The sequence below is a fragment of the Natrix helvetica genome, assembly GCF_964273705.1.
Source record: "Natrix helvetica genome assembly, chromosome: 1".
NCBI classification, from domain to species: domain Eukaryota; kingdom Metazoa; phylum Chordata; class Lepidosauria; order Squamata; family Natricidae; genus Natrix; species Natrix helvetica.
The window spans coordinates 247989806-248002894 of NC_138548.1; the positions used below are offsets into that span (position 1 = coordinate 247989806).

Sequence of the window (13089 nt, forward strand, 5' to 3'; positions counted from 1 at the left end):
CAGCATAGCCTGCAACTGGATAATGGGTGGGGCAAGAACCTCAGAAGAGGCCCTTCCTCAGTGTATTGGGCTGTAAAGGAGATGGGGGAGAGGATTATACGTTCAGGCTTGCAAGATTTCTTGATGCATGACCGTAATAGAGCCTGTCCATTACAGTCGCAAGTTATGGTGATACTTAATCATGTGATTATCTTGCTTAATGACCCCAATCCCTGCTATCTCTGTTGTCATTAGTACAGAGCACAGGATGCCTCAGGGATGGGGAAGGCTCTGGGTGATCTATCGCAGGCCCAAGCTTACACTACAGCCCCTACCCAACTCACAAGTGGTCTGCTCCAGGCCCCCAAGGAACCCCATGCCATGCTTTCTGCAGTTGCCACAGGCCTTGGGACTGCTTTGCCACCCTACTGGGTTCCACACCCTCCTCCTCACCCTCCTCACTCACTTTTTCTGTAGATCTTCTGGAAGCAGCCACTCCACAGTGTGGACTTCCAACACAGAGGCTGCGTGGCACCATCCCAGAAGTAGGCACCATTTTGGGACTGGCCACAATGAATTGTGCCTGCTCTGAACTGGTGGCTAATCCCAGGATGGTGTCATGAACAGGGGGTTGGACTAGATAACCTCTGGGCTGCCCTACTTTATATAAAGGCCAAGGGGCAGAGCAGTCGGATCTCCTTCCCAAACATGATCTCCATAGGAGGTCTATGGAAAAGGCAAATAACTGAGCTGTGTTGAGGGGTGGAGAGGAGGGTGTGGGACCCAGTGGGCGTCTCGGGTATCAGTCAATAAGAGCGGGAAGATTGGCAAGTGCCCAAATTTCATTCGTGTGACTGTGGGATTGCTACAGTGGTCATAACTTTGGGCAGGTGTCATAAGTTCTTTTCATTCAGCAATGACATAATTTCAAACAGTTGCTGAATGAAACATCGTAAGTTGTGCAATAAAATAGAATTAGCTCATCGGGTTGTGATTCTTACTTAGTTTACCCCATGAGGTTGACCGCCTCATGGGGTTTAAAGGCCTCTGGCATGGTTGCGAGCAAGATGGCTGATCCCCTCACCTCCCAGTGCTCAAACACACAGAAAACCGTCGGCCTGTGATCCCCATGCAGGGAACAGCCATCCGGAACACATGGATATTGCTCATCTTCTCTTTACCCGGATGAGGAGATTCCAAGGAACCAGTCTAGACACACATTGCTTGGTCTTTGCCATGATTGTCCATTCTACGTTTGCAGAGCTGTCTTCAGTTTTCCATACTTTTCCTGGAGGTCCGAGGGGGGGAAAAACTCTTATGAGTAGGAGAAACCTGATGTCCCTCTCCTCTCTTCTCCTGCAAAGCTATGCCACATCCCACCTGCTGATCTTTCCAATTTCTTCCTTCCCTTTGTAACCATGTAGCTGCTGCCATATTTGAATCCTGTTGTGGCCTGCCAGCAGCCAGCAGAGCAGATTCAGACAGTGAGGAGGTTGGAGAGGAACATAGGCCAGTCCTGGAGTCTGGGGAAGGCTCTGATGAGGGCTCTGTTGGAGGCAGAGAGGGGGCCAGGGCCGTATTGTCAGTTATTAGCTGCCTTCAGAGTCAGACATCAGTGAGACAGGAAAACAACTGGAGCCTGTTCCCAGTGTGCGCATGCGCAGAGTTGCCAGACAAAGGGAACAGCTAAAGAACAGGGGTTGACTTGGGAGTAAGGCCACAGGTGGACGATGAATGGCGTCTCCCAGAGGAAATAAAAGAGGAGCGAAAGGAGAGTGGAGGTTGCAGGAGTCAATTAGTTCGCTTAATTGGTTCGTGACTGTCCGAGACTCCTTGCCAAGTTTTGCAGGTATTGGCCTGTCAGCTCTCCAAGCCAGATAAGGTCTGTGACTGTAATTCCTCCCTTGAAAGGCTTTGTTGGATGTAAATGAGAAGAATTCACAATAAATTAATAAAAGGGGTTTTTATCGGGACAAGGAGTTTGCTTCATGCTCTTGGGAAGCCTTGGTCAGAACAAATCCAATGCAGCATACCCAACCTGCCCCTCTCTCCATCTACACCTAAATCTTCTTTGCTATGCACTTTGTCCCTCTCTTTGATTTTTCCATTATCTTCCCAGCACTGTATTTCTCCTCTCCTGCTGCTTCTCATCCCTGAACACACGACTTCCAGAATATGCAAGTATCAGGTCCATGCCTGGAGAAAACATCTGGGCTTGAGTCTGGGAACAGACTCCTCAGTCCTGACTGGTCTATGGGAGTGCAAGCATGGAATGTTTTACATACAGGTACCCCTCAAATCACAACTATAATGGTGCCTGCCCATTATGGTTGTAAGTTGTGATGGTCTTAAAATGAATTATCACGTGACCAAAGTTCATTTTGCAACCTTTTTTGTGGTGTCTATGGAGATTCTGAGTTATCCAGGTCATGGTTGTCCCAAAGGTGCTTTATCAAAAGGCAACTGGACTTTTCATCCAGTTCTGTAGACGTTTCTTGGATGAGAAGCAAAATGTCTTCAAAGAAAAACCAGAAAGTCCAGTTGCCTCTTGAAAAAGCACCTTTGGGACTTTTTTTGTGTGTGGTGGTCATTGAGCGAATACAGCAGTATTTAAGTGAATACAGTGGTCATAAAGTGAATGCCTCAATCCTAAAGCAAATGTTGCAGTCATAAAGCAAATGTCATGGCTGTTAAATGAATCCCTTGTTTTCCCCCCAAATTAGAAGTAAACAGCAGTTTTTGGCAAAAATGTTGTAAACTGTGGTTTTGTGACCATGGGATGCTGCAGACAGCTATAAATGTAGGCCGGTTGCCAAGCATTCAAAATGCAGTCATGTGACTGGGGAGGGAGGGCTGCCATTAAAACTTTGGAACTGGGTTGTAAGTACTTTCTGGAAGGAGGGGGAGAATCTGTCATGATTTGAAATAGTTGCTAAGAGACCCATCACAAATTGAAGACTACATGTGCCTCTGTTTTAGTTCAGTATCTCCCCCCCCCCCCCTGGTTTTGAACAGTTTAAGGAACATAAATATAGGTCACTCTGGCAATGCTACCCAGCAAAATCCATCAAATATATATAATCTTGAAGAATTTTCAGCTATCGGAAAGAAATGCAGAACTGTAATAAGTAGAATATGTTTATATTATCCCAGCCAGTGTTTATCAATGGTGAAAACTATACCCAAAACATCTTAAAGAAGATGCAAAATTGCCTGTAATTTAAGTGATGGCTGACTTTGGCGGTCAATGTTAAGCTGGACAGGCTTGTTCAGCTTGTCTCTCCTAAATATTATAGCTCACTTGCTCGTGTAGGTTTTTAAAGAGCTAAATATCAAGTCAACACATTCAATTCTTGCTCCGCCATCTTAGAGGTAGGCAGAAATGTGATCATTGCATATAGATAGAACTGTTTTAAAAGTCATGCTGCTTACATTAATGAAACTTTCAAAGGGTTGGTTTTCATTGTTTTTTTCAGATAGCTGCAGAAATTATTGTGTTAGCTCTTAAAGTGGTAATTTCACTGATCTGTAAAGTGATTCAGTTGAAGCTATGTTGCTATGATATTGTCTGGGTGGAAGGAGGAAACAGGAAAAGAAAATTGGAAACATAGCAGGTCCAATTGTAAGTTTCTTTTAGGGATGCTTTGTCACGTAATAGCATTATTAACAGTTGTAATTTTATTTCTTCAGGAAATTTTATTCGATGTCAAAGAAACTGAAATAATTGTTCAACACAAAACAACATCAAAGGTTAGAACGTTTGTTTGCTGGCTGTGCTTGATCATGCCTTAATAATTTATTGCCTTTACTTTTTATAATCTGGGGGAATGCATGCTTAAAATAGACACTGGAAATGTTTCTAAGAATGGTTATTTTTTTAATTGTAGATCTAATCTTTATTTTGTCTTGACTGACATTCAATAAAAAATAATTCCAAAAAAAGCTTTGACCAATGCCTTAACTGAAAATTGTTGCCATTTTCAGGTTCTTTTCCGTTATTCTTACACAGACATTTCCTGTGTGGGACGCCGTCTAGATAACCACAATCTCTTTGCTTTCTGTTGCTTGTAAGTTTTATTTTGAAAAATCATCCACATGCGGTAACATATTTCAAGACTAGATTTACCAGTCCCATTCATCATGTAGTAGTCATAGCAGTAGTAGAAATTTTTAGTGTCGGGTGCATCCATCAATTACATTTAAATATTCAGTGTGTTCTTTACTAACAATAAGGATTTCCTTATTGGACTTTGTGAATCATGCCAATTACCTGTTTAGCACATATTCTACCAAAGTTCCTCTTTGTGATTAAATGTTCCCTTCCGCATAGAATGTTACCTTGAATTCATTGGATTGTTGATAAACTAGCTCATATCCAAGATGTATTAGGTTATCTGATAGCTTGGTTTATCACTTCGACCTATTAAAAGTTCCCCTCGCATATATGTGCTAGACATTCCCGACTCTAGGGGGCAGTGCTTAACTCCATTTCAAAGCCAAAGAGCCAGCACTGTCGAAAGACGTCTCCGTGTGATCATGTGGCTGGCATGACTAAATGCTGAAGGCGCAGAGCGCTGCGACCTTCCCATCAAAGGTGGTCCCTATTTTTCTACCTTCATTTTTACATGCTTTCGAACTACTAGGTTGGCAGAAGCTGGGATGAGTTAACAGCATCTCACTCCATTACACGGCACTAGGGATTCAAACTGCCGAACTGCCAACTTTTCTGATCAACGAGCTCAGCGTCTTAGCCACCGTGTCCCATAGACCCATTAGAGGAATGCTATTATGTACAGGCAATTAGTCATATGCTATCTTAAATGTTTTGGATGTCTAAAGTTACCATCTTTATTTTATAGAGCTTCACCTGACTCTCCAGACGACAGCACTTTCGATTGTCTGGTTTTTGAATCAAATTCTGAAGAGGAAAGTGAGGAAATCATCAAACGGATTGGTAAGGAATAAGCTTCGGAATATTTGTTGTAGTAAAGGCTATTGTATTTTATTAACGTGTATTACTCTATACTTCACAGCTTTACCTCTTCTGCAACTTTCTTCCATTTAGGCATTCTCCAGAATACATAGGTTGGGATGGGCTGTTGTATTAATGAAATTCTGCTAAGGCAACCCAATTATGTCCCAAGTATATACAGCATAAAGTTAATAGTTCTTTGATATGATCACTTTGGTTAAGCTTTTAAATTAATCCATTCTTACATTTCAGATACCTACATAACGGTGTGATAGCTTAAGAAATAAAAGTAGACCAAGACAGCATATTAACATAATGTGGTCCTGTAATATTTGTTGTCTGAAGTTTTACAAACTTGTATCAATTTGTTTCATTAATTGTTGGACTAAACATCCCTAGAACTAAAATCCAAAATGTTCTTTAGAGTTCATAAACAATGCTAGCAACTACACATCTAGCACGAAAGTATTTACGAATATAGCAGTAAGCTATTTGTAATGTATCAAAAAAATAATTCAAGACATGACCAATTGTCGTTTGTTTCTTTAGCTGCTGGATTTAAACATACAGAGTGGTTTGTCTGACAGATGTGATGTTCTGCCGCTGGGCTTCTATCTACTTTGGAGCCTCATTGGGCTGCTTAAGTCTAATATCAATCAGTGATATCTTGATGGGTCAACTCTTGGATTATGGAGTCACTTGGCGTAGATTAAAATTCTGTCCAGATACAATTGTTCTAGATAAATCAAACAGAAGACTCAACTGCTTTTTTAAATGTTTACATTGGCAATTTTCAGAATGGAATAAAATCAAGCTGAAGCAATAAGATTGTTTGCATAAGGTAGCATATCTATACCGAAAGCAAAACCAGTTTGATAAAACAATTCAAATAACTAAACAGTTTCTCAGCAGGCAACTTTATAATTTTTTAAAATTTAAAATACTCATTATAGGTCATCTAACAAGACAAAGTCCTAGAACAGTGATGGCGAACCTATGGCACGCGTGCCCCAATGGCACGCGGAGCCATTTGTCAGGGCACGCGAGGCACTGCCCTGTCAGCTGGCCAGCTGAGTTCACCTTTTTAAAAGCTATTTTTCGCCTTCCCCAGGCTCCAGAGGCTTTATTAGGAGCCTGGGGAGGGCGAAAAGAGCCTCCCCCGCCCCTCCCCCGGAGGCTTCAGGGACCGTCCATGAAGCCTTCGGAACGCTTAAAACCACCCTCCAAGCAAACCGGAAGTGACTTGACTTCCGGTTTGCTCGGAGGGTGGTTTTAAGCGCTCCGAAGGCTTCAGGGAAGCCTCTGGACGGTCTCTGAAGCCTCCGGAGGGCCTGTGGGGGGTCGGGGGAGGCTCTTTTCACCCTCCCCAGGCTCCTATAAAGCCCCTGGAGCCTGGGGAGGGCGAAAAAAGCATGTAAAAATGGGGGGGTCGTGCGTTGTGCGCGCATGCGCACTGGGGGGTCGCGCGTTGCATTATGGGTGCGGCACGCCTCCATTCGACCCCCCTGCGCTCCCCCCACTTGTGGCACGCGAGCCAAAAAAGGTTCGCCATCACTGTCCTAGAACAATCTGTAAATTTATATTCTCAAACAAAGGGTTGCAATACCTGGAACAGCTTTTTTTTTTAAGACGCAGCACAGAAAGCTGGACTGCTCTTGCCTAGTTTCATTTAAATGAGTCACCTAATTAGTCTAGAAACAAGAATGAAATAATTTTGTACACTAAGAAACTGAGTAGCATTTCCCAGTTTATAAATTATTCTGCAAACATAAGTCAAAATCAGAAAGATTATTCACTGAGTTGTTACATAATTGCTGCAAGCTAATACTTCAATTGGGGATAAATACAAAGCATAAACATGCTTCAACTTGATTTAAGCATAAACCCAAGTAGAAATGCTACTTTTCCCACAACAATGACAGGACTCATGTGAATGTAAAACATTTAATTTAAAAATGTTGACACTACAATATATAAAATAGCTATTATAAATGCACATAGTGTATTCTATAGCTGCCAGATTTACGTTTTTTTTAAGGAAACTGTAAGTTACACTGTGGTTAAGACTTGTACTTTACCCCTTCAGAAAGTCCACATTCTGTCACAGTGATGTATGGTCAGACTTAACAGTCCCAATTGTTAAACACTTGAATCAAGTTATAACCAGTTTTATTGCAAAAGGACCCTGTACACATTTATATCAATTCTAGTACCTTACAATTTTAGCTACCCAACAAGTCATTAACATACAGAAACATGCATGAAAAGCAAGAAAGATCACCCATCCCTTCTGCATATTAGCAACTTGTCACTACTGAGCAACAGGGCTCATATCACTGAGTTTTATGTGAACAGTCACTGTTAGCATTCATCCTGAGTGAAAGATGGAATGACTTAAGTACAAATGTAACATATTATAAACAATTTCATACAAAAAAAAGTCACAAATTGAAACCAAAGTATTTTACAGAATTTACTACAAAACACCATAAAAACTGCTTCCTTTTAAGCCCTCTCGCCCCGTATCCTACGAGCCAACTGGATGTCTTTGGGCATAATGGTAACTCTCTTGGCATGGATGGCACAGAGATTTGTGTCTTCAAACAGACCCACCAAATAGGCTTCACTAGCCTCCTGTGTGAAAGATTAAAAAACAAGCTATTGGTTAGACATTAACCTATAATGACACATTATTCCTTTCCCCACATAAAATAATAGTACTGTAGTACCTGAATAGGTTCATACCTGCAGTGCACCAATGGCTGCACTCTGGAACCTTAAGTCTGTCTTGAAATCTTGAGCAATCTCCCTTACGAGCCTCTGAAATGGAAGCTTACGAATCAAAAGTTCTGTTGACTTTTGGTAACGGCGAATCTCACGCAGTGCCACAGTACCAGGTCTGAAGATTGGGGGGGGGGGGGGGAGAGGAGAGAGAGAGAGAGAGAGTAAGGCAGTCTGTTCACCGCACATGACAATTTCTAAATGTCTTTCAAAATAGTTTCAAAGACTTAAAAATACACCACAGAACCTTGGCATGGTTGACTGGTCGCTGACAACAGCTGTGAGACACTTATAGTTAAAGCAAGGCTAACACTAAAATCACAGCGACAGAAGCTAACTTCGTTACAACACACACCACTCCCTCCTTAATCCTTTTATTTCCACAGATCAGCTTGGCGGTTGTCCTAAAAAACACATTCCAGACGGTTTTGTCTTATTACCTGTAGCGATGAGGTTTCTTGACGCCGCCAGTAGAGGGAGCGCTTTTCCTAGCAGCTTTAGTAGCCAGCTGTTTACGTGGAGCTTTGCCACCAGTGGATTTACGGGCAGTCTGCTTGGTACGGGCCATTTTTCTTCACTCTCTTCTAAAAAGAGAAAATAAAATCCGATGGACGGGGGCAGCTTTCTCCAAATTCCCCAAGGTCGATCCGAAGGCCTAGGTGGGCTTTCCGGCACTTCCAGCCGCCATCTACTCGTGGCTCCTCTTCCCCGAGACGGAAACGCTTTGGCGGGAGGGGAACGGCAGCGGCAGATGTCGGGGGGGGGGGAGTCGTCCTCCTCCTCCATTCGGGCACAGGGCCAACGCGGCGCACCGCCAGGAGCTGCTCTCTCTCCGGCTTGCTTGCCCACGCGCGATGCCGGAGAGGAGGCCCGATTTTGTTCCTTCCCTTCTCTGCTCCCATTACTACCGCCGGCATGAAGTCTCCGGTCTTCCCTTAAGCAGCCCACCCAGAACAAAGCGGCCTTCCACCTCTTCCCTCCACCCGTTTGTCACAAAATCTGCTCCCCAAAGGACCGAGACCCCCTTTCTTCCCCACCTTTCACTATTCCCTTCCCCCCCCCCAACGCTCGCTCCCAGCCGAAACTCACCTCTTTCGCGAATAAATCCTTTTTTTAAAAAAACCACACTTCCGCTGTGAATAGACGAATAACACGTACTACGCAGCCTTAGTACAAACCTTAACTGTCCCCTCCCTCTGCTGGGATGCTGTCTTTATAGAGGGAGGGAACCTAAAACGTCATGACGCCACAATATAGACACGCAACGCGCGGAGCTATTGGCATCTGCTTTCGCCGGCGCCATGACGTTAGCTGATACAAAGACAGTTTCCCCGCATCCTGCATGCGATTGGATGGAAGCTCGAAAGCCGATTGGTTGTTAAAGTTGCACGCCGATTGGCTACCGTGGGCCGGAGCAAACCAATTAGAATCGCAGTGAAGCTGGTGGTTCTGATTGGACAATCGAAAACATGGTTTGGATCCTACTTTTTGTTGCAAAGCTCTACAATGGAAAGTCAATGGGAAAGAAAAGCAGCCCGTTCTGAGTGTCCTGGACTCAATGGGGAGGGCAAATTAGAGAAAACACAGCCTGGCAAACACGAAGGGAATGTGAAATGGTAGCAGAGGTAGGAGGACGTAGTTGAGTGTACCTGACGTTCTTTTGCCGTCATATCAAATTTTATTTCTCAAAGTTTCTTTATGTTACCTATAAATAAGGAACATTTGTAAAGTTCAGTTATAAGCAGCACATAAACCACAACTTTTCATTTCATTTGCTTAATACTTTTAACATAACAACTAACATATACCAAGGATTCTTAATTAATTTTTAAATCAAATAAATAACATGAAATATAGAATTGGTTTGTATGATATTTTATTAGCAAAACTAACAGATCATGATCAAATAACCATGTATAATGGGCACACTGCATATTTATAGAATACAAAATGACAAAAAACTGAGATCAGTCTGTTTACAAAGAATCTAGCTAGACTCTAGAATGACAGTTGGCTGTTGCATGTAAAGTACAATGTTGATCGTGTATTTTAGATATAAAATGCATACCAAGTTAAATTTGGCAAGTCTGGTCTAGTCTAGTGGGTAAGGCACCAGCTAGAAACCTGGAGACCAAGTGAATTCTAGCTCCACCTTAGCCATGATTTTGGATGATTTTGGACCTGTCATGCATAAATACAACTGTCTAATAAAACACAACAAAATTACAACAAAACAATATTTTTAAAAATGTAATCGTGTAACAATGCTGGATCATATGGCTAATTTCTAGCCACTTACAGGAGGATCTGGGTACAAATCAATAATTATGTTATTTTTAAATTGGGTTAATAAAGCAGAAAATAAACTACTAGTATGCTTGTCAATGAATTCAAAATCTGTATTTGCTTTAGCATTATTGCTACGCTCTCAACAAAACATACTTAATGTAATGCATAATCAACCACATTTAAAAAAAAAACCAATACGTACTATTTTACAATCAGATTTGAAATTGGAAAAAAATGGATATAATTAACAATCTTATTTCCATTCACACACAGAATATAAATATACTGCCAATATATTGCCAGTATTCAAAAGTACTAGCTATGGTATAAAGCAATATCAACCATAATTACATTTTTAAGTGTAGATAAATACAATTAAAAACAATTCATTTTAAGCAACATACTTTATTATAGAACCAGCACAGGCAACTTATAACCCTCCAGATGCTCTTAAGAATTATGTATTCTTTATTTATAGGGCCATTTTAATTTTTCCTTTTGCCCTGATAAACATGTATGACTGATGTGCCAATTGTGTTCATATCTGTGATGAAAGGACCTGGAAGTGGTAACTCATGCTCTCATCATCAGAGGATAGATACTGCAATATACTCTGTCTGGGACTATCTTTGAAAACTGAAATTAGTAATAGCAATAGACTTATATACCACTTTACAGTGTTTTATAGCCCTCTCTAAGCAGTTTACAGAGTCAGAATATTGCCCCCAATAATCTGGGTCCTCATTGCTGCAAAATGCAGCTAGCTATGTACTGGCAATCAAGAACTGCTTCAAACATATTACATCAATGTTGTAAATGCTGTAATGCATTGGTTGTCAATAGATTTCCAAATACTATTCATTTGACTTTTGAAACCTTCTACTTCTGCTATGGTTTTCCCAGTTGCAATGTATGGCTGTGAAAGTTGGATGGTAAGAAAAGCTGAGCGCCAAAGAATTGAGGCCTTTAAACTATTGTGCTGGACAAGACTCCTGCGAGTCCCTTGGACTGCAAGGCGATCAAATCGGTCAGTCCTAGAGATGAACCCTGACTGCTCTTTAGAAGGCCAGACCCTGAAGATGAAACTCAAATACTCTGGCCACCTAATGAGAAGGAAGGACTCACTGGAGAAGAGCCTAATGCTGGGAAAGATTGAGAGCAAAAGAAGAAGGGGAACGACAGAGAATAAAGTGGCTGGATGGAGTCACCAAAGCAGTCAGTGTGAGCTTAAATGGACTCCATAGGAGGGTAGAGGACAGGAAGGTCTGGAAGAACGTTGTCCATGGGGTCACGTTGAGTCGGACACAACTTCACAACTAACAACAACAGCACGGGTGTCAAACTAGATCATGTCACATGATGTATCGTGACATTTTTTCCCTTTGCGGAGCCAGGGTGGGTGTGGCCTGTGAGTGACGCATCTGGCCATGGGCCGCCAGTTTGACAGGCCTGTAAATCTACAGTTTGGCTCCTATGTACATTCAGAACTCTAGGCAGAACCATTGCAACTAACTTGCTCATTTCAACAGCAAAAATTATTGATCCCCACCATGGAAACTGAGATAACTGGAGGTTCAAGGATAACATTTATTAGTTGCAGACTGACAAAACATTATCTTTGTTCTGTAAAGCAATAAAAATGGAACTGAGGGGTCTTTGGTACTTATTACCTATGTTGATAGCACCCAATGTAGTTTTATCTATTTAGATACTGTAAGACAATGCTTCCTACTGACTTTTTTTTCACTTGGATTTATGAATGATCATTGTTTTCTTACTGTGTATTTACAATACAATATTATAAATCACAGTAAGTCTACAATTTAGTTACAATATTATTTAATTAAATTAATTACAATATTATAATTAAATTAATTACAATATTATAAATAAATAAATTACAATATTATAAATCACAGTAAGTCTACAATTTATCTGTATACAGTAGAAATTGAGTAATATACAATGTTTCCTTGATCCAAGAAAATAGCCCCAAAACAACCCAGTATTTCATTTTTCATATTGCCTAGGCTTCTAGGCTTACACACACACACACACGCCTAACATATATATATATAACAAAGGCAACATTAAAAATATGGTTTTCTGCCTGGATGGTCTCCTGGAGTGAGCCGAAGACAGACAAAGGGAAACAGTGTGCTCCCTCTCATATTTGGGCATACCAGGGGTTGTGACACAACATATATATATATATATGATAGACGATAGATAGATAGATAGATGATAGATAGATAGATAGATAGATAGATAGATAGATAGATAGATAGATAGATTTAAGGTATATATATATTACATCAGCAAAATTCTCCACAAACACAATATCAAGACAGCCTTCAACACTAACCAAAAAATAGCCAAAAAACAAGCCCCAGCATGCTTTGGGTAAACCCCAAAGACAAAATCCAGCTAGAAAATCAAGAAATCTACGAAATACCATGCAAAATATGCCCTGCAACATACATAGGACAAACGAACAGGAGAATAAATGCACTCATTGCAGAACACAAGAACACAGTAAGAAAAAAAGAAAATACTTCCTCCCTTTTCCAGCACCTCAAAGTTACAGGACATGAAATTAATTTTGAAGGAACCAAATTAATCTCCAAAACTGAACACTTCAACAAGAGAACAATTATGGAAGCTATCGAAATAGAGAAACACCCCCACAACATGAATAAACATGACAATACCTCCCACCTACCAAACATCTGGAAACCAGCCCTAGTCAACAAGCCCCACCCACCACCCAGGCTGTTACAACACAAAACAACAATGGACACACAGCCAGCACCAATCATGATACAACCACACAGCCAATCAACCCACTTACTGAAACAAAGCCAGCACTCCACACACACCCCACCAAGATTTATAGAAAGACGGCACCTCCAACCACACTTTAAGCCGAAAACACTAGCCTGAAGATGGCGAGTGAGACCTCGCCGCCGAAACGTCGCCAAGACAATCTCAATCTTACATACATACATACATATATATGATGTTTTGTCAAAGCGCCTGGTATGCCCAAATATGGGAGGGACCATACC

At 41.4% G+C, this 13089-nt stretch overlaps 2 protein-coding genes across 5 annotated transcripts in view; one reads left to right on the top strand and one right to left on the bottom strand.

The window, feature by feature from the left end:
* The window catches only part of LOC309392790 (uncharacterized protein), a 47678-nt gene extending 41622 nt beyond the window's left edge, over positions 1-6056 (top strand). For 3 of the 4 annotated variants that reach the window (XM_081954247.1, XM_081954249.1, XM_081954248.1), the window contains exons 13-16: positions 3670-3729; positions 3964-4046; positions 4839-4933; positions 5501-6056. In XM_081954247.1, coding sequence (XP_081810373.1) covers positions 3670-3729; positions 3964-4046; positions 4839-4933; positions 5501-5535 — 273 coding nt within the window. In that variant the 3' untranslated portion in view covers positions 5536-6056. Of the gene's footprint in view, positions 1-3669; positions 3730-3963; positions 4047-4838; positions 4934-5500 lie in introns of those variants that run through there. The other variant, XM_081954250.1, reaches the window with a different exon arrangement.
* An 825-nt stretch (positions 6057-6881) lies between these two features.
* Positions 6882-9006, bottom strand: H3-3B (H3.3 histone B). Its single transcript, XM_081954296.1, has 4 exons — positions 8822-9006; positions 8173-8316; positions 7697-7850; positions 6882-7585 (listed from the first exon to the last, which is right to left on the bottom strand). The coding sequence occupies exons 2-4, from the start codon at positions 8298-8300 to the stop codon at positions 7457-7459; spliced, it is 411 nt and encodes a 136-aa protein (XP_081810422.1). The 5' UTR covers positions 8301-8316; positions 8822-9006; the 3' UTR covers positions 6882-7456.
* Between the last annotated feature and the right edge of the window lie 4083 nt (positions 9007-13089).